Genomic DNA, 22,366 nt, shown 5'->3' with positions numbered 1-22,366 from the left:
TCTCTCTCTCTCTCTCTCTCTGGAAAACTGGCCTTGTCTGTGAGGTTCGGTGATATTTTTAGGGAAAGCTGTAAACTAATCCTAAAATGGTTTCCTGTGGACTCTTTCCCTCCCAAGCGCCATCTCCATGGCAATGCAAATCACATGGTATCCCTTATATCCAGGTAGAAATGCTCTAGACATTCCACCAACTCCATTCTATCTTATAATTAAATAGGCAGTTTAAAGTATAACTGCTTATAAATCCTGACATTCCTAACATCACCCTGGGACTTGGGGGTGAACAGTCTATCCACCGTCAGCGTAGCTGCCCTGGTCATTGTTTACAGGTGTGAATAAGCTTTCACCTTCTTCCCAGTAAAACAACCTGCATCCCACTCCCCCTTTAACAATCAGGCCACCCAGGCTTGTTATCAGCAGAACTCAGAGCAGGTCACATGACCCCTTCATTCCTCTATTTTACCCTAATTAAAGAGACAGTCCCAAAACATAATGATCTTACAAACGTCATATTGTAACAACTTCATACCACATATTCACACCATCACCAAGGCTGTCTATTTCTACCTCCTTAAAATCACTCGACTCTACCCCGCCTCGGCTTATCCACTGCTGAAACCCTCATCCATGCCTTCATTGCTTCTCAACTCGACTATTCCAACACACTCCTGGCTGCTCTCCCACATTCTACCCTCTGTAAACTTGAAGTCACCCAAACTTCTGCTGCCCGTGTCCTTATTCACACTGAGACCCATTCAACCCTCGCTAACTCGCTGACCTACTAAGGCCTCGATGTTAAAATTCTCATCCTTGTTTTAAAAATCCCTCTAGGTATCGGCCCTCCCTATTTTCTGTAATCTCCTCCAGGCCCACAGCCCTCTGAGCTATCTGCACTCATCCAATTCTGGCCTCTTGAGTATTCGTGATTTTAATCGCTCCAATTGTATAGGGCTATGGTAACGTCACAGCTGGAGTACTGTTTGGTATGCTTGACGAAGTAACAATATACATGCATTGGAGGTGGTACAGTGAAGGCTCACTAGATTGGTTCAGGATGAGAGGGTTGTCCTATAACGAGAGCATGAATAAATTGAGCCGATATTCTCTGACTGGTGAACATGAGAAACATAAGAATATAAGAAATAGGAGCAGGAGTAGGCTATTCCCCTTGAAGTGACTTTGCACCACCTGCAATGGGGCTAAGACCTCACACAATATTTTTATAAAATATATATAGATATGTATCCTCATAGCTAATTTCTAAAATGTTAAAAACTGGACAAAGACCTTATTTAAATTGGCTGAGGCTATGCCTGCATGGGATCTTGAACAAAAGGAGCTATTTGGCAGTATCCATGAAATTTGCATCTCGTTATCCCCAAAGAGACACTAACGACCCCTGTGGACTGCAGAGACCAAATTCAAAGGGAACCATACAAAGGCCACCTGCATTTCAGAACCCAGGCTGGAAAACCAGAGTCTACTAGTCTTCTAAGACAAAGGACCCTGCAACCTTCCTGTAAGACTTAATGGTTGGAGCATTCTCAATCTCAGCCACCCAGACAAAGGGATTCACACCCTTTGTCAAAGCTGAAGTGGCGAGGTGGGCATCATGTGACATGACACCCCACCCCCAACCGTCCACTCAGCTGACGGAACCAGTAATATTGCCTTGTGGAACTGCAAAGCTCAGTCTGCCATTTTTCAATCTACTAAGCAGCAGCATAGAAAGGGAGCTCTGTCCAGGTTCGAACCCCGTCTCCAATGTTTCTGCTGGAACTCCTGAACTTCTGTACCACTGCCTGCAAGACTAATTCATTTTTAAGACAAGGGTGATGAGAATTTTAACATCGAGGCCTTACTTGATGTCAATGTAGGTCAGCGAGTTAGCGACAGTTGAATGGGTCTCAGTGTGATTAAGGACATGGGTAGAGTTTTGGATGACTTCAAGTTTACAGGTGATGGAATGTAGGAGAAAGCCAGTGGTGGGTTGTAATAGTTGAGTCGAGAGGTAATAAAGGTATGAATGAGGGTTTCAGCAGTGGATAAGCCAAATCAGGGGTAGAGTTGAGGGATTTTAAAGAGGTGGAAGTAGACAACCTTGGTGATGGTTATTAATAGAAATTGGATTACACCAAAACTAAGGGGTTGGAAAATACACCACTGCTTATAAAGGGGGAAAGCAAAATCAAAATTTCTGTTTATGGACGGGTAGTGAGACAAGAAATCAGGGCTTTTTAAATTAACGTTCCCCCCACCCTGGCCACTTCCTTTCTGTAACACTCCTCAAAATTCATACTTTGTTGTGTATCATCTGAAAAGTTGGAATTATTACACAGAAGAATCAGAGGTAATCTTGAAACATACAAGATTCTGAAGGGGTTTGACAGGGTAGATACTGAGAGATTGTTTCCCCCTGACTGGGGAATCTAGAACACGGGGACACAGTCTCAGGATAAGGGACCGATCATTTAGGACTGAGATGTGGAAGAATTGCTTCACACAAAAGGTTGGGAATCTTTAGATTTCTCTACCCCAGAGGGTTGTGGATGTTCTCCTGTCAAGTCTATTCAAGATTGGGATAAATAGATTTTTGGTTTTTCAGGGGATCAGTGGGTTATGGGGAGTGGGTGGGAATGTGGAGTTGAAGCCCAAGGTCATCCATAATCATAATGAATGGTGGATCAGGCACAAGTATGGTCTATTCCTCCTATTTCTTATGTTCTAATTGCTCCACCATTCTTAGCTGTACCTTCAGCTACCAAGGCTCGAACTCTGGAATCCCCTTCCTAAACCTCTCCGCCCCTCTTCTCTCTCTCTCCTCCTTAAAACCTAGCTCTTTGACCAAGCTATTGGTCACCTGCACTAATATCACTGTACATCAAATCTTGCTTTATAATGCCTCTGGGAAGCACCTTGGGACATTTTTATTATGTTAGAGGCCCTATATAAATACAAGTTGTTGTTGGGGCCTTCCTCATCTACATGGCTCAGCTACTCATTAGATAAACCGTGAAATCCTAAAGGTTAGATGGACTTTGCCTTTGCGATTCACTCTTGTCGACCTGTTCTTGAGCACAAAAATCAAGGCAGATGCTCCAGTGAAGCACTGAGGGAGTGTTGCACTGTTGGAGATGCTGTCTTTGGCTTGTAGATGCAAAGGATCCTGGCCAGGATTTCCCGGTTGGCGAGCGGGAGGGGGTGGGGGGGCGGGGCCTGCTCGCCGACGCATAAAATGACACGGGATGACATCAGGCGGATCTCCTGACCTCACCGCGCCCCATGTCAATTTTCAGGTAGGTGGGAACTCAGCCAAATCAGCTGTGCGCCCGCCGAGCTGTCAATGGCCAATTGAGGCCATTGACAACGTAATTAATGTAATGAGTGGACCTGCCCGTCCAACCTTAAGCTTGGCGGGGAGACCTGGCGGGCATTGGAAAAAGCATCAGACCTCACCCACGGGTGGAATGAGGTTTCACGTAGGTTTATAAATTCTTAATAAAAGTGAAACTGAAAGTGATGGACATGTCCCAACGCACGTGACAGTGTCACACGAGGGGACCTGTCAGGGGATTTTTTTTTCTCTCTGTTTTCAATATTTTTTAGTGTGTAGCTGATCTCCCTGAGGCTGCACTTAGCCTCGGGGAGATGAGCGCGCTCTTTCACACGTAAAATGGCGGCACGTCTCCGATCGGGGGCGCCGCCGATTGAAGGTACGCCTCCACGCGTCCACTCTTGAACTGCCCCCCCCCCCCCCCACCCCCTCCCGATGGGGGGAAAATTTTGCCCCCTATTTTGAGGAAGAGCATGTGTGGTATCCCAGACTCCTGGTCCAGTGTTTCTCCCTCAACCAACATCACTAAAACAGATAATCTGGTCATTATCACACTGCTGTTTGTGGGATCTTGCTGTGTGCAAGTAGCAATTACTTTGTTACATCAACGAATACATTTCAAAATTGTACTTCATCAACTGAGAAGTGCTTTAGGCATTCTGTGGTCACACACGGTGTTATATAAATGCAAGACTTTCTTTTTCTCTTACTCCTAAATATACATAGGGCACTGAAGAAAGAATAGCTTGTTTTTAAATTTGCATCTTCTGATCGATTTGTATGTTATTTTTGTATTTAGCTCTTTATCGTCTCATTAGAAAAGAGAGACTCACCCGACAATAGTCTCTTTCCTTTTATATGGTATATGGGAGTATTGTTCTCCAGGCTTCTTGAACACATATTCAAGCTGGTTGCTTGGACTACTCAGTGATTTGTAGCCAATGTCCACAGCACACTCAAATTGCCTGTAATACAGGATGAGTATTCCAAGGAGCAGACACACCAGGATCAGACAGCATTGACACTTCTTGACTAGGCGCATCCTGCAAATGTAAAAGAGGAAAGGTGAAATGGTCTCATTTCTCCCAAGAAACACTTGCAAAACATTCCAGCCCCAACAATTTGCACTTTATGTAACATATTTAATGTCGAGAGGCACTTCACAGAGCCGTAATCAGACCAGAATGGATTCCAAGCCAAAGGAGGTATAAGGAGGAGTGGCTAAGAAGATACGAGTTTTAAGGACTAGCTTAAAGGAGTAGGAACACTTGGAAAGACAGAGGGATGGAAGGAAGTAATCTCAGAGACAAGGGCCTTCCCCAGAGTGTGGTGGAGGCAGGGTCATTGAATATTTTTAAGGCTGAGTTAGATTGGTTCTTGATTGACAAGGGGGTGAAAGGTTATCAGGGCTCAGAGGAATGTGGAGCTGAGGCCACAATCAGACCAGCCATGATCTTATTGAATGGCGGAGCAGGCTTGAGGAGCCGAATGAGGCCTAATTTGCATGTTCATATGTCAGACAATTGAAGACCCTGGTCGGGCACTGGAGGTGAGGGCTGCATGAGGGAATAGAGCTGACGACATGTAAGTTTGAGGGTGGGGAGGCCTTGCAAGAAATAGGGAGGGATAAGACCATGAATTTGAACGCAGATGAGAATTTTAAATTTCAACCACTGGTAACCAATGTCGGTCCACAAAGGCTAAAGTGAAGGGGGTTTGGTACGGGACACAGACAGCAGAGGTTTGGGTGAGCTGGCGTTTACGAAAGATGGAGGATGGGGTGCCAACCTGGAGAGTGTTGGAATAGTCAAGTCTTAAGGTGATATAGGCACAGATGAGAGTTTCAGCCAGAGACGTACTGAGGCAGAACTAACTCCGATGGACGGGCCATTACATCTGGATGCCTGAAAACCACCTCTCTCTGCAGGTTCTCTTCTCACAGCTCTCCATTGGCCGAGCCTCAAAGGGCAGCCAGAGGAAAAGGTATAAGGATACGCTCAAGGTCGCCCTAAAGCACGGAGGCATTAACACCACTGACTGGGAGGAGAATGCTGCCAATCGCTCAGCATGGCACCAGCTGGCCCATCAAGGCACAAAGCCACTCCGAGGCCCAGCGACTCGACAGCGAGGCAGACTGGCAGCGCCAGAGGAAGGAGGAGGAAGCCAACCCGGGGCTGCAAGTTCCACTCCCCTGAGCAACAACCTGCACACCACTCCCCCCAACACTGTGGAAGAAGATGTGGATCCAAAATTGGGCTCCTCAGTCACCTAAAGTCTCAGCAAGCCTGCCGGGCATCACCCTCGATTCTGAGGGACAGCCGTTGAGGGCTGGGGTGGAGTGCAGGCAGGCAATGTTGCAGAGGTAGAAGTAAGTGGTCTTTGTCATAGAGAGGATATGGGGGTTGGGCACTCAGCTTGGCACTAAATAGGATGCTGAGACCACAAGCAGTTGGCTTTGGCCTGAGATAATGCTAGAAAGGAAGAATGGCCAAGATTGGAAACGTAAGGGGCAATAAAAATGAGGGCAGTTCCACTGAGCTGGACAATGCTGACAACATTGGAGGGAGGGATGTGTGGTTGACCTAGTCGAAGGCTCAGAGAAATTAGGAAGGTTGAGCAGGGATAGTACATGGAACACTCACATTGTACGCTAAGAGTTTACTTAGGGCTGGTTCACTGCTATGGCAGGTTTAAACAAGGAGTTGAGCAAAAGAGGGGTCCAGATCTGGGAGGTGACAAAAAATTCAAGAGCTTTGTAGAAAAATGGGAAGGGGAGGGCCAATGTATTCCACAATTTTTTTTTTTGAGTAAGGGAGTGGTCATGGCAACTTTAAAGGGAAGGGGACAGCAGCTGAAGAGAGAGAACCCATAATAACATCAGCTAACATGGGGACCAAGAGGGGAAGTTGGGAGGTCAACAATTTAGCTGGAAAGGAGTCGAGGGACCAGGGGGTGGGTCTCATGGACAAGATGAGCTCATGAGGGCATGAGAAGAGATAAGGGAGCAACTAGAGGAGGATGCAAGGTCAGGGCTAGTACAGGGAAGAGTTTTAAAGGAATGATTAGCCCGGTGGGCTGGTGGAAGTGTTAGGAACAGCGTATATCTTTAAGTTTAATTTATATTTTGTATTTGGGTGCTAAGAAAGCTAAAACCTGCTGTTAGTTTCATTTAAAGGTTTTTTGTGAGGTGGATGCCAGGAAGCCTGGGGCCCTGTTTGTATACCTGCATTTTTAATGAGGTTTTACAACTCTTCAAGTGAAGACATGGGTTACCAACGGGTTAGTAGTTTAGTAAAGTTAAAAAGCATAAATGAGAAAAAACTGTGCTGTTGCCTAGTGACAGGGGTTCAGAGACACACAGAGAGACAGGGAAACACTGGAGGGTGGTCAGTTAACGTGTTTATACCAGAGAGTGCAGGCAGAAGGTCTAATCCCTCTAATAAGAAATCCTGCAAGCATGCTGGGGAACTGAATTTAGGGAACTCGTGTTTGCTCTGAAGTTGAAGTAATAGTGAGTTTAAATTGTGGTCTCTGGGTGTCTCAGGGAGAGATACTTGCTGAAGAAAAGCATCTAGTGAAGCTCAGCAGCCTGTTGGAAGAAAACAGTTTGAAACTGAGCTAATCCAAGCAACAATCCTCGGTGTTGAGACAGTGGTAAATCTTCAGTGGGGTTTAGTGTTTGTATGGGTTGCTGGGATAAAAGGACTAGTGTGTCCTTTTCTGATTTGTGTACTGAAATCTTTCCAACCTTTATGTCTAGTGTACTATAGTTCATTTTTCTTCTTTAATATGTGTTTTTTTTCTTTGTGTTAACAGTATGCTGACAGACTCTTGTGAATGTGTTCAATAACTGGCCTCCATGGTTTCTTAAAAAAAGACAAAGTTAGGATCTACCAAGCCAGGTCTCACTCTGGGATCTGACTTGTCCAGCATTAACATCAGCTGGGATCCTAGAAACATAGAAACTAGGAGCAGGAGTAGGCCATTCAGCCTTTCGAGCCTGCTCCAACATTCATTATGATCATGGCTGATCATCCAACTCAATATCCTGCTCCCGCTTTCTCCCCATACCCTTTGATCCCTTTCGCCCCAAGAGCGATATCTAACTCCTTCTTTAAAACATACAATGTTTTGGTCTCAACTACTTTCTGTGGTAACAAATTCCACAGGCTCACTACTCTCTGGGTGAAGAAATTTCTCCATCTCAGTTCTAAATGGTCTACCCCATATCCTCAGACTGTGACCCCTGGTTCTGAACTCCTCCACCATCGGGAACATCCTTCCTGCATCTACCCTGTCTAGTCCTGTTAGAATTTTATAGGTTTCTATGAGATCCCCCCTCATTCTTCTGAATTCCAGTGAATATAATCTTAATCGATTCAATCTCTCCTCATATGTCAGTCCTGCCATCCCAGGAATCAGTCTGGTAAACCTCTCGCTGCACTCCCTCTATAGCAAGTAAATCTTTCCTCAGATAAGGAGACCAAAACTGCACACAATATTCCAGGTGTGGTCTCACCAAGGCCCTGTACAATTGCAGCAAGACATCCCTGCTCCTGTACATAACAGAAGGGAGGGATATGGCAAAGAAGTCCATGAGCTCCCTCTAGGGTAAAGTTGAGGTTGGATGGAGCAGGGGAGAGGAGCAGGGGAGAGGGATTTTAAGGAAATAGTTGGTCATGGAGAAGGGAAACAGCAGGATTATCTTTCCCACAATGATAATCTTGCAGTGGTGAGTAGCTTTTGGCAAAGGAGAGTGAGACCCAATAGTACAATGTGGTTAAACAAGTTGTGCACCAGATATGCTCAAGTCTGCCTCCTTTGGATTTGAAGAGATGAAACTGGAGGAACAAACAAGAGGGGAAGAAGGCAGAGAGTAAAGGTTTTGCTGGGGACAAGTGCAAAAAAGGTGGACATTGTTGGGTTCCTACAATATGAAAAAGAAATCCATAACTATGTTCAAAGCTTTATTCTTATTGCTTTTTTTAAAATGGATTTTCTGCTGAACTGAAAAAGATGGCTGCTATAAGTCACATGACCACATGGTTGGCTCTGGGAGCTACCACCAGGAGCTACAAGAACAAAAGAGTTCCTCTTTCAGTCTGTGGAATCTCATGCCTCATTGTACAAACCTCTTGTAGTCAATGAAAGCAGAGGAAGTGCACATGAACTGGGTCCCCATCTGGAATTATCTCAAAAGAGAAAGATCTATATTCATTATACTGGAAAAAATGCCAAGAACCACCTCATCTCTCTCCTAAGGAGGAACAATGAAATTCTGGCCAGAAGCACAGAAACTGATCATTGAGCTGAAATTATCCATTAATGTGACATGTCACAAGACCCAAGCCTCAGGCCTTTTTGGACAGTTATAACATTACATCTTTAGCCTCACAAGGAGTGTGCTGTTTAACATCCAACTGGTGAATACCAAGAAGCAAATCTCCAGGCAGACCAACAGCCTGCTCCTCAAGCCTGTCTCTACTTGAAGATTTCTTACCATTACCGGCACAACTGATCCAGTCTCTGTGTACCTATTTCATCTTGCGGTATCATCACCAACTGTAAAGTGAATTCTACAACTCCAGTCCTGAACCAGCTGAACTCCAAAATCCTACGTGAAAGAATTTCTCATTGGACTCGGAGTGTGGACTCAAGAAATCATGTGAATGAATATCTGTTTCTGTGGCTCTTGTACTGTTACCATCCATAGTTGTGAAACTCTTGTTTTCTATGCCCCCTTTACTGTGTGTGTGCGCGTGCATGGAGTGGAATGGGACATTGTGAACACTGCTCCCCCGGGTTTTGAATGTGAAACAAACTAACCTTCTGAGTTAATCAAAACTTTAGTTTGCTGTAGGTTATTAGTAAATTGGATCACACAAACTGAGGGTTTGGGAAAACACACCACCACATACTTTAAAAATAATTCAAAATACCTTCTGCTTACGGACAGGTGGTGAGAGGAAATAAGTGTTGTTTGTCTGTCTCTCTCCTGTCTGTAACAACATAGAGAAGTACTTAAGGAGGTCAACAGTTGCAGAAGTATTATGGCCAAAAGCTAGATGGCTGGGAGTTTGAAAGTGAAATTCTAAGTGCCAGGTACATAGGCCTTATGTTCCAATGATTGGCTGATTGAATAAGACAGCATGTTCCTTGGGTTTAGCATAATAGGTAGAGTATAGAGCACACAAAACATCTACTACTAGTTGTTAGGTAGCACTTGCTGAACAATCCCGACTGTGCTAATAGCTACACTAACAACAAATTTAAGATAATCGTCAAGCTCATAACATGGCTCGTTTACACTGGCTAGAAGCAACATACATTCATATATAGAGACCCATTCTCTGCAGGCAAAAGGAATATGTTCAAGCCTTGCACCTTTTTTGAATTGCCCGGGAACTTGGGGACCCTTTAGTTCCCTGTTGCTTTCTCCATGGCAACACCTTGGCCAGAGTTGATTTGCTAATCAATCAGCACCCTTTTCAACTGTAGTATAAATTGTTGTGATTGTTTGAAATTTGGCATTCTTGTGTTTGTCCTGATGAGTGCTAGATAAAAAGCTTCAACAACAATGGCCTACTCCTGCTTCTAATTTGATGTCTCTCTTTTCAGCAAAATTCCACGTGAGTTGGGTAGAGCTTCTTATCCAGGGACGAACACAGCAGGAAATGTGATTAGAAGGGGATGGGGAAATTGGATAAAAACAACAACACCTTATGTTTATATGGCACCTTTAACATAATGAAACATCCCAAGATGCTCCACAGGAGCATCATCAAACAAAGTATGACACTGATTCACAGAAGGAGATATTAGGTCAGATGATCAAAAGTTTAGTCAAAGAGGTCGGTTTTAAGGAGTGTCTTAAAGGAGGAGAGTGAGGTAGAGAGGTGGAGAGGTGTAGGGAGGGAATTCCAGAGCTTGGGGCCCAGGCAGCTGAAGGCACGGCCGCCAATGGTGGAGCGATTAGAATCGGGAATGCTCAAGAGGCCGGAATTAGAGGAGTGTAGAGATCTCGGAGGGGTGAGGGGCTGGAGGAGATTACAGAGATAGGGAGGGGTGAGGTCATGGAGGGATTTGAAAACATAGATGAGAATTTTAAAATCAAGACATTGCTTGACCGGGAGCCAGTGCAGGTCAGCAAGCACAGGGGTGATAGGGGAAAGGGACTTGGTGTGAGTTAGGACACAGGCAGCAGAGGTTTGGATAACCTCAAGTTAATAGAGGGTAGAATGTGGGAGAGCAACCAGGAGAACATTAGAATAGCTGAGTCTAGGGGTAACAACGACATGGATGAGGGTTTCAGTAACTGAGACAGGTCAGTGTCGAGCAATGTTGCATCCTCAGGACTTCCCAATGTGCTTTCCAGCCATTGAAGTACTTTTTGGAAGTCTAGTCACTGTGGTGATTTAGAAAATATAGCACCCAGTTGGCACACAGCAAGATCCCACAAACAACAATGTGATAATCGCTCACTAATCAGTTTTGATGATGTTGATTGAGGGAAAAATATTGGCCAGGACATCAGGAAGAACTCCCCTACTCTTCTTTAAGATAATGCCACAGCACTTTTTATGCCCACTGAAATGGGGACTTCAGTTTAATGTCTAATCTGAAAAACAGCACATCCAACAAGGTAGCACTCCCATGGATTATGCATTCAAGTCTCTGGGGTGGGAGTTGAACTCACAACCTCCTGCCTCAGAGAGGTGAATTCGAACATACGAATTAGGAGCAGGAGTAGGTCGCTCGGCCCCTCAGCCTGATCCACCATTCAATAAGATCATGGCTGATCTGATCACAACCTCAACTCCACATTCCCATTTACCGCCGATAACCTTTCACCCCTTTGTTAATCAAGAATCTATCTACCTCTGCCTTAAAAATATTCAAAGACTCTGCCTCCACTGCCTTTTCAGGAAGAGAGTTCCAAAGACTCACAACCCTCTGAAAGATTTTCACCTCATCTCTGTTTTAAATGGGTGACCCCTTATTTTTAAACAGTGACCCCCTAGTTCTAGATTCTCCCACAAGAGGAAGCATTCTCTCCACATCCACCCTGTCAAGACCCCTCAGGATCTTATATCAATCAAGTCACTTCTCACTCTTCTAAACTCCAGTGGGTACAAGCCCAGTCTGTCCAATCTTTCCTCATAAGACAATCCACCCATTCCAGGTATTAGTCTGGTAAACCTTCTCTGAACTGCTTCCAATGCATTTACATCCTTCCTTAAATATGGTGACCAACACTGTACGCAGTGTCCACTGAGTCACAGCTATAACACAGGGTAGTGACGGGTACAGGAAAGTGATCAGTGATAGAGCAAGTCATCTTTCAATTTTGGCAGCAGCAATTGGCCCTGAGATTCCCCATTACATGTTAACAGACTTGAACCTTTAGTTCCACAATAACTGTGCCAGCCATTTCTCTTAACCAAGCAGCTTTTGAAATGGCTACCAATATTTCAGTCCCTATATGTAACATATACCTGCATCTATGGAATTCATTGCCACAGAAGGCTGTGGAGGCCGGGTCATTGAGTGTATTTAAGACCAAGATAGATAGGTTCTTGATTGGTAAGGGGATCAAAAGTTACGGGGAGAAGGCGGGAGAATGGGGCTGAGAAACTTATCAGCCATGATCGAATGACGGAGCAGACTCGATGGGCTGAATGGCCTAATTTCTGCTCCTACTTCTTATGGTCTTATGGCCTTTGAGTTTTCCCATTACCACTTTAAAAGCTGGTTATATCTTATTCTCTCTACTCCTGGAGAAAGCTTTTAGTGCCATGCCTAGGATGATTTAGACCTTTCTCCTGCTAGAAACACACATTAATGATTAAGCCAGTAGTAATGAAGGATTGCACAAAGTCCAAACTGAGAGACATAACAGAATTTATTCCTCTCTCGATGACTGAGCATTATATATAGATCTCTATCTATTTATGTTCTCTTACTCTTCAATCTATTTATATCCAGCTCTTAGTTGAGCAAGTTAAATATTCCATCACAAGCTGCTTCTATTCTCCAATAAAGATAACATCATTTGAAAAAAAAAAATTTTTACATGAATTTATAGCCCAGAGCCAGGTCATTTAATCCAATTGCTTTGTGCTCCACACTTGACACAACCCTCCACCCGCCCCACTTCACCTCACGCTAATCATATCATCCTCTTCCTTTCTCCCTCACTTGTTTATTTAGCTTCCCTTTAAATTCATCTATATTAGAATCATAGAATGGATACAGTATGAAAGGAGGCTTTTCGGCCCATCGAGTCCATGCCGGCTCTCTGCAGGAGCAATTCAGCTAAATGCACTCCCCTGCCCCACCCCCATAACCCTGAATTTTTTTTTTATCTCCTAGCATGTATCCAATTTCCCTTTTTGAAAGCCACCATACTCTCAGGCCACGCTTTCGAGATCTGAGCCACTCACCGTGCCATCGCTTTTCCTCAAGTCACCATTGCTTCTTTTGCGAATTACCTCAAATCCGTGCCCCCTGCTCCTCGATCCTTCCACCAAGGAGAACAGATTCTTCCTAGCTCCCATGTCCCCTCGTGACTTTGAACACTCAGTCAAATCTCGCCTCAAACTTTACTTTTCAAAAGGGGAACCCCCAGCTTCTCCAGTCTACCCTTGGATCTGAAGTCCCTCATCCCTGGGATCATTCTCGCAAATCTTTTCTGCACTCTCTAAAGCTTGCACATCCTTCCTAAAATGCAGTGCCCAGAATTGGACACAGTACTCCAGTTGAGGCTAAACCAGTGTGTTCTAAAGGCAAACATAGAAACGTGGAAAATTCCATTCGCCTTTTAAGTTATTTTCTGTGTCTGATTTAATGTCAATTGGTTTCCCTGATGCTCTTTAACCCTGCTGTTCACTACAATGGCACTAGCCTTTTCCATAACACCAACCAAGAATCTACAACATAGGCTGTGTGTTTTATTTCTTAACCTCAGGAGAGGGGCCTCTGTCCAAAAAGTGTGTCAATAAATATGCTGCGTTTCAAAATAAAAACTGGAACAAGAATAAAACTGATCTCCACAGCATGCCTCGTTTCTGTGACTATTTTAGAAACCTAATAAATTGAAAGAAAAATTGAAAAATATAAAGTCATGAAATTATTTACATCATTATGAGGATTTCCCTCCTCAAGGGAAACTTATGAACCAGTTGGATGGGAGTGGTGTGTTGCTAACTCTATCTATCCACTTTAGAACTGACACCAGCACTCCACACCCCCACCCCCATCCCCACCCTACCCACCCCTCCCCCACCGAGCAATTTGAACCCTTCCCTCCCCCACCCTATATTCTTATTCTTAATCACAATGGAGCACTGCTTCAACCCTCCATCTCATTCCAATCGCACACTCACCATGGCTACTGATAGGCTCAAAACATTCTGCTTTAGCCTGACAACTGTTAAGTATTAGTCCTCTGCTGACTGCTTTCATTTTTCTCGCACCTCATTACCTCTCCCTCCAGCTCGGGGCTTGCTTGCTTCTCTCTCTCTCTCTCTCTCTCTCTGAGTGTTCACAATATGAGGCTGCCTCACACATCTGAACAATCACACGCTAACTCACTCCATGGGCGGAATCGTCCCAGATTTGTGCTAAGTGTGGTAGCGGGTGAGTAAAAACGATGTTTTACCTGCCGGTCTCTTGTCCCAAAGCCACTGCATTATCTACACATTCTCGGGGAACACAGTGTTTCCATGGTGGGTGGGCTCGCATTCGCCCACCACACCATCACCTCCCTGCTTCACCACGCCGGCCGCCATATTTAAAGTCCACCACACGTGCACTCCTCTTAGTGCTTCCAGCCCACGGCTGCTGCAAAACAACATGGTCCCAAAAGCCAAAAAGACTGTAGCTCCCAGCTTCAATGACGCATCCCTCGAGCGCCTTTTGGACACAGTTGAGTCCCGCTGGGATGTCCTCTACCCCCGCTCTGGCTGCAAGATGGGCAGCAACATCACCAATCCAGCTTGGGAGGTGGTGGTAGCGGTGGTCAGTGCCAACGCCCTTCAGAAGAGGACAGCCACCCAGTGCCGCAAGAGGATGAATGATCTCCTCCGTTCTGCCAGGGTAAGTCACTCTTCACATCGCTCTCAACTCACACACTCACAAACCCATCACACACCCACAGGGACCTCACTCACTGCCAGTGCGAGGGACATCACCATTCACTCTCTCACACTCACCGTCATTGTCCTCATCCCGTCCATGGGACCACTCACCACCCACACAGGCCAGGCACATCTATCATCTGGCCTGGCAGGTGTCCTGCTTACTCTTTCTCCATCTCTATTCATGCAGGACAAGCTGGAACACAACAGTAAGGAGAGGTCACAGACCGGTGGGGGAATGCCTGAAATCCTCACGGACTTTGAAAACAGAGCCATCCAACTGGCCGGCGATGACCGGGACTGGTCCTGTACTGACAGTGAGATCGGCGCTGCTCTACCAAGTGAGGATCCAGCAGTGTAACATCCATCAGATTACCATGCTGTGAGTGATGTGTCCTCTTTCACAGGCCACTGTCAGCACTGATTATCTCCCCTTGTGTCACAGGCACATCTGGGAAACAGCCGACAGAGTCCATGACCCAGGGCCTCCAATCAAACTCCACAGAAACCTCTGGAGAGGAATCTGAAGGCACCCTCCCTGAAGTCCCATCACAGCGCTCACCCACACCCTCCACCAGCGCAGAGACACACACCTCGGTGGGACCGAGCTTTAGAGTAGCCTCGGGATCACAATCTGGTGAGCACATCGCACTGTCTGATCCACAGCAGCGGGAGGCAGGGAGTTCCCACACTCACTGGAAACATTACTGATGCCTGCACCTCGATGGTGCTGGTCATTGCTGCCAGAATGTAGTGGGCAGGTGTCACAGAGTTCCCTCATTCTCTCTGTGTGCTCTCAGCACCTTTAAGGTGGGGCTGGTCCCCCATCTCTTCAGCATCTGTGACCGGTGACTGTGCACCAGCTCCTGAAGGGCTGAGGTGCTGAAGGCAGACACAGCATCAGATGTGTCTAAAGTTTCATGTCTGTGTCTCTGAGATGGCCCTGATCACAGGCGCAAGTGAGCTGCCCTCGGCCAGACAGGAGTCAGACAGTCTCAGAGGCTGTGTGAAGATCTATGGAGTGCCCTCACTGTATGTCATCATCATCCTCCTGTAATCGAGTGACTATTAGGGCCTCCACTGCGTCCCCATGACAGGAGCATTCTCACAGAGGGTACTGGTGCTGTCATAAGCCAGACTGGAGTCAAAAATTCACAACTGTGATGTGAGGATCTAAGGGGACACCTCACTGCATCTCGTCATCATCCTCCACAAATCTGGCAGCAATGAGGGCCTCCTGAGTGCCTGCCTTGTTTGGCCAGTGTGAGAGACTCATCCCTGTTATCATCGCCTCCAAGGAACTCCTCACCCTCATCCCCGTCAGCATCGCCTCCGAGGACCTCCTCACCCTCAACCCCGTCATCATCGCCTCCGAGGATCCCCTCACCCTCATCCCCGTCTGCGTCCTCCTCATCTGAGGAGACCTCCAGATCCTCCATCTCCTCCTCAGCCAGTTCCTCTCCCTGTTGGAGCATCAGTTTGTAAAGGGTGCAGCAGACGGTGACGATGTGTGACACCCTCTGTGTCCACCAGACCGGTCCAGGCACTGGAACCACATCTTCAGCATCCCGATGGTTTGCTCCACCAAGTTGTGAGTTGCAGCTTGAGCCTCGTTATACCTTCGCTCTGCTGCAGTCTGAGGCTACCACATGGGTCTCATCGGCCACAGCCTCTGTGGGTAGCCCTTGTCCCCCAGGAGCCAACCCTGCAGCCTCTGTGGACCCTGGAAGATGTCAGGGATCTGAGAGCGACTCAGGATGTAGGTGTCGTGCACACTCCCTGGAAACCGTGCACAGACCTGCAGGATGTGTTTCTGGTGGTCACACACCAGCTTCACATTCAGTGAGTGGAAGCCCTTGAAGTTGACGTAGTTGACCACTTGTTGCCACGGAGATCTGAGCACCACATGAGTGCAGTCAATCACACCCTGCACCTGTGGGAAACTAGAGATCTGGGCAAATCCCAGCGATCTCGCTTCCTGGCTCTCCTGATGCCCGGCGATTAGCACAAAATTGTGTGCCCTCGCCAATATGGCATCCGTGACCTCATGGATACATTTGTGGATGGCAGATTGTGATATCCCACAGAGGTCACAGGTGGAGCCCTGAAAGGAGCCACTGGCATTGAAATTGAGCACCACGGTCACTTTCACAGTCACTGGCAGTGGATGCCCTCCATGTCCCCTTGGCACCAAGTCCTGCAGTAGGTGGCAGATGTGAGCCACTAGTTCCCTAGACATGCACAGTCTTTACTGACACTGTTCTCAGTCATCTGCAGGAATGAAAGGCAGTGTCTATAGACCCTGAGTCTAGCCAGACACCGACCAGTGATCGCTCGCTGTGGCTCTTGGGTGGTGTGTGTGGGAGACCCAGCCACCCCTTCTTCCTCAGGGTGCTGCACCTCCCTCCGCACAGCCAGGAGCCTCCGTCACTCTCTGCTCCATCATCTCTGCTCTCTGTAAGCCACGAGGCATACAGCTAGCTCACCAGGCTCCATGCTCCTGATGTACGCCTCCAGTAGGACGAAAGAGAGAGATGCTTGTGTGTACTAAGAACCTCTCTTGGTTAAGTCCGAAGGCCCCTTAACACACCCCGGAGAGTGCTGGTCACCACTTGGATGGCCAGAGTTTAGTGTGCTGCATGGCTGCCTGAAACCTCACCCACCTCTGCCCTTCTCCATCTGACCGATTGGCAGCAGCTTTGCCATTGGACTGCATGCTGTTCCATAAGGACCATAAGACATAGGAGCAGAAGTTAGGCCATTCAGCCCATCAAGTCTGCTCTGCCATTCAATCATGGCTGATAAGTTTCTCAACCCCATTCTCCCGCCTTCTCCCCGTAACCTTTGATCCCCTTACCAATCAAGAACCTATCTATCTCGGTCTTAAATACACTCAATGACCCGGTCTCCACAGCCTTCTGTGGCAATGAATTCCATAGGTTCACCACTCTCTGGCTAAAGAAGTTTCTCCTCATCTCTGTTCTAAAAGGCCTTCCCTTTACTCTGAGGCTGTGCCCTCGGGTCCTAGTCTCTCCTACTAATGGAAACATCTTCCCCAAGTCCTTATAACCATGATAGGGTCTCCCTTTTCACCCCACCAGCCTTCACATTCAAAGGATCATCCTCCGCCATTTCCGCCAAATTCAGCACGATGCCACCAACAACGCATCTTTCCCTCACCTTCCCTGTCAGCATTCCATAGGGACTGTTCCCTCTGTGACATCCTGGTCCACTCCTCCATCATCCCCAATCCGTCATCACATTCCCACGGCACATTCCCATGCAACCACAGAAGGTGCAACACCTGCCCTTTTACCTCCTCACCGTCCAAGGGCCCAAACACTCCTTTCAAGTGAAGCAGCATTTCACTTGCACTTCCCTCAATTTAGTCTACTGCATTCACTGCTCCCAATGTGGTTTCCTCTACATTGGGGAGACCAAACGCAGACTGGGTGACCGCTTTGTGGAACACCTTTGGTCTGTCCTCAAGCATGACCCAGACCTCCCTGTCGCTTGCCATTTTAACACTCCACCCTGCTCTCTTGCCCACACGTCTGTCCTTGGCCTGCTGCATTGTTCCAGTGAAGCTCAACACAAACTGGAGGAACAGCACCTCATCTTCCGACTAGGCACTTTACAGCCTTCTGGACTTAACATGGAGTTCAACAACTTAGGCCATGAACTCTCTTCTCCATCTTCATCCATTCTTTAAAATTGATTTTATTTGTTCATTTTTAATTTTTTAAAATCCTTTTCTCCCAACACCAACCCCCCCGCCCCCCCCCACCCCCCCCCCCCCCCACCCCCCCCCCAAGGCCATCTGTCACTTGTTCTATGTTGTGCTTTCACAGGGCACTGACCCTTATTCTGCTATTAACACATTCTGCTATTCTACCTTTATACCACTGTCAACACCTTCTTTAGTCTTTAACACTACCATTAACACTCCCTTTATACCACTATCAGCACCTTCTTTAGTCTTTAACTCTACCATTAACACTCCCTTTATACCACTATCAGCACCTTCTTTAGTCTTTAACACTACCATTAACACTCCCTTTATACCACTATCAGCACCTTCTTTAGTCTTTAACACGACCATTAACACTCCCTTTATACCACCATCAGCACCTTCTTTAGTCTTTAACACTACCATTAACACTCCCTTTATACCACTATCAGCACCTTCTTTAGTCTTTAACACTACCATTAACACTCCCTTTATACCACGATCAGCATCTTCTTTAGTCTTTAACACTAGCAATAACACTCCTTTATACCACTATCAGCACCTTCTTTAGTCTTTAACACTACCATTAATACTCCCTTTATACAACTATCAGCATCTTCTTTAGTCTTTAACACTACCATTAACACTCCCTTTGTCTTGTGTCCCTGACATCTTTGTCAATCTCTCCTGAGCTCCCACATATCCCTGACCTTCTATCTTGCTCCACCCCCTCTTAAACAGTCTAATATCCATCACATTTCTACATCTCTTTAGCTCTGAAGAGTCATATGGACTCAAAACATTAACTCTGTTTCTCGCTCCACAGATGCTGCCAGACCTGCTGAGTTCTTCCAACAATTTCTGTTTTTATTTCAGATTTCCAGCATCCACAGTATTTTGCTTCTATCTTAGCTACAATGCAATCGGTCTCTTCGTCTCAAGTAATTAACGTAGATTGTAAATAGCTGAGACCCCAGCACTGTTAGTCTGCCAATCTGAAAATGATGGATCATTTCTCCTGACTCCATTTCCTGTTAGTTCCTACCAATCAGGCTCCAGCTACCTTCGCTCTTGATCTTTTGCAACTTTGCAGAATTTGGGGACTAGTTTTTTTCCTCTGATTTGTATTAATTTATTTGTTTCTCTTTTTCCTAGCTGAATACAAGAAAGTTTGCAACAACTAAATTTATTTGATGACTTTGGTTCATTAACCTAAGTTTCTTGCGATTCTGGGCAATTAAATTCATCGTGAACTGTTCTATTTTAATAGATTTAATTAAATGCCAACTTAATCCTTCTTGTGTTTTTGCAAATTTGCCTTTTCTGTTTGCTTTTATTTACTTATTGGTAATTCCCCTTGTTCCTTGTAAACCCATCTTTAATATGTGAAACTATGCTGATCGATGGATTAATTGCCAGCTTCCACAGTCCACTCTATTTACTTCATCCAATCAACCTATTAGTTAAACTCTTTACTAGCTTGTTTCTTTCAATGTCTTAAACATTGGATTCGTTGATTTAGATTTCTGTCGTTCAGTTCTGATACTTTTAGGCAGGACCATCTTCAATTACTACAATCAATAGATATGAATGACTCATTCACCGACTTCCATACCCCAGTTTAGTACATTTCTTTCAATCCCTAGTTTGTTAAATCAAATTAACGCTAAGTTCACAGAATGGTATATATAAGCCATATGAAGGCCACTCTTGCTTCTTTCACACAATGGGTGGTTTTGGGATTTAAACCTCAACACACTGCTACAAATCCTGTATCCTCGCAATAGACACAGAACTTCCAGTGCTTGGTAGCTTAAATCAGTGGCTGTAATAGTACATTGAACATTACTAAAGTAACATCTGTGCAGTTCTTCTCACTCACCATGAATCACATGAGCAGTTTACCACATCGAGTAAAAATTCTGAGGAAAACTCAGCAGTCAATGCACTTGCATGATGCAACCCAAATAGTACTGATGTATTATGTATGCTATCATATTCCTGAACACCGAGGTCAAGTTAAATCTCCAATGAGGGGATGAGGATTATTTTTAGCATGAGCAGCAGGAGTAAGTGCCAACTTGTTTTTTTTCATAGCATCATGAGTGTATCAAACAATGAGAAGCTACACCAATGATCAAATGGTTAGGCTGAAACATTGGTCAACAGTAGAAGTGAGTTGTGTGCAGCACATACTTGGAAACGTGTGAAGTAAAGAAGATTTTCAAATACTGACCAAGAACTTCATTATGGAAACCCTAAAAACCATTGAATAATGGGTCCAGCCTACTAATTTCAGTCCAAGCATTTGGGAGTAGAAACCAACAGGAAACAAGGCACTGAATGTGAAATTAATATCAAGTGAAGATTGACTCTCTCACATTTCAGCAGCATGCCACCAAATATTCCTTTACCATTCTCTATTGCATAGCATTTCGCGCTCCACAATCTCAGTATAAAGACATTTACCCTCACTCTGTTAATACTGAATTGATAAATCAACTTACTGCCTCTCTGTTGGGGGGTTGTGGAGACTCGGGGTGTTAACTGTGCTCTCCTCTGCCGATGCTACCAGATCTGCTGAGTTTTTCCAGGTATTTCTGTTCCTGTTATTGTCACTGCCACTCCCTTTGGCTCCGTCCCAAAATCTTTGTCATGTAATCTCTCTTCCATCCTATTACACATCTGTCCTTTTGATCTTTTTCCACCCCTCCCCCATTTGACCGACTTAACATCTCCTCTTAGGCATCTCCGCTCAAGTGGAAGTAATTCCAGTATCTAAAATCTTTTCTCCACAGCATTATCTTAGGAAACTATGGTTTTAACATCTTGCAATGAAGGGCCACTATTCCACGCATCAGGTCCTTGTGCACCACCCTGGCCAATAATTTGCACAAATTGTCACGGCTTGGCTCAATATCCAAACCCAATTCATAAAACTCAAATTACTCTTACAAAAGCTGATCCTGGAAATCTGAAATAAAAACAGAAAATGCTGGGAAGACTCAGCAGGTCAGGCAGCATCTTGTGGGGGGAGGGAGAGGGAGAGAGCGGGAAAGAAACACAGTTAAGCTTGATGACCTGTCATGGGATAAATTAGAAATGTAATAAATGTTAAAGTCGGTCAAATGGGGGAGGGGTGGAAAAAGATCAAAGGACAGATGTGCAATAGGGTGGAAGAGAGATTAAATGACAGAGTTTGGTGGGACAGAGCCAAAGGGAATCGTAACAACACAAAATAAGATGATGTGTCAGAGGAGGTGTGAATGGCAGAGTAATCAACAGCTGTTGTCCAAAAGCAAAAACAAAGAGAGAAATAAGATTAAGACTAAACACGCAAAGGAAACTAAATGATCTGAAATTGTTGAACTCAATGTTGAGTCTATAAGGCTGTGAAGTGCCTAACCGAAAGATAAGGTGTTCCTCAAGCTTACTTGTGTTTCACTGAAACAGTGTAGGTGGTCAAGGACAGAGGTCAGCAAGAGGTCAGGGTGATGAGTTAAAATGGGAGGCCAATGGACACTCAGCGTCATGCTTGTGAACTGAATGGAGGTGTTGACCAACGTGGTCACCCAATCTTCATTGGCCACATTGTGAGCAGCCAATACAATGTGTTAATTGAAAGTACCGCCAGTAAATCACTGATTCACCTGGGAGGAGTGTTTGGAGCCTTGGACGTTGAGTGGAGAGGAGGCAGAGGGGTAGGTGTTGCATCTCCTGTGCTTACAAGGGAAGATGCCATGGAAAGGGGACGGGGTGCTATGGGGGAAACAAACCTTTCCAAACGCTGAAAGGGGAGGAGTGGAAGATGTTTGGTGGTGGCATCACGCTGAAAATGACGGAAATGACAGAGGATGATCCACTGCATTCGGAGGCTGCTGGGGTGGAAAGTGGTTTTGGGAGTTTTTTTTTGGTGGGGGGGCAGAGAAAGGGGGGAGCAGAAGTGTGAGACCATGGCCAGCTTTAGCGAGGAGATGGTAAACGTGCCCAGTCGTCCAACTGTTCTGCAGTCCACTAAAGCACTCATGACTTTGCAGTCTGTGCCCGAGGGGGGGGGTGAAAAGCTCTGGGACACTTGGAGGCACTATGAACAAAATGATATTATTTTAAACTGGGGACAGAAGAGAAATATGGTGGGGGGGGGGAGGCGTGGTGTATGGACAC

At 45.7% G+C, this 22,366-nt stretch overlaps 1 protein-coding gene across 1 annotated transcript in view; it reads right to left on the bottom strand.

Annotated features, from left to right (window-relative positions):
* LOC121273319 (beta-1,4 N-acetylgalactosaminyltransferase 1-like) overlaps positions 1 to 20,797 on the bottom strand; it is a 179,780-nt gene extending 158,983 nt beyond the window's left edge. Inside the window, exons 1-3 of the mRNA XM_041180454.1 lie at positions 20,710 to 20,797; positions 9,274 to 9,333; positions 4,168 to 4,377 (exon numbers count right to left, since the gene is read on the bottom strand). Coding sequence (XP_041036388.1) covers positions 4,168 to 4,376 — 209 coding nt within the window. The 5' untranslated portion in view covers position 4,377; positions 9,274 to 9,333; positions 20,710 to 20,797. The remainder of the gene's footprint in view (positions 1 to 4,167; positions 4,378 to 9,273; positions 9,334 to 20,709) is intronic.
* Between the last annotated feature and the right edge of the window lie 1,569 nt (positions 20,798 to 22,366).

The sequence above is a fragment of the Carcharodon carcharias genome, chromosome X, assembly GCF_017639515.1.
Source record: "Carcharodon carcharias isolate sCarCar2 chromosome X, sCarCar2.pri, whole genome shotgun sequence".
In the NCBI taxonomy this organism is placed as follows: domain Eukaryota; kingdom Metazoa; phylum Chordata; class Chondrichthyes; order Lamniformes; family Lamnidae; genus Carcharodon; species Carcharodon carcharias.
Note: the sequence above shows the minus strand (reverse complement) of the source record. Positions and strands in the feature narration are given on the sequence as shown.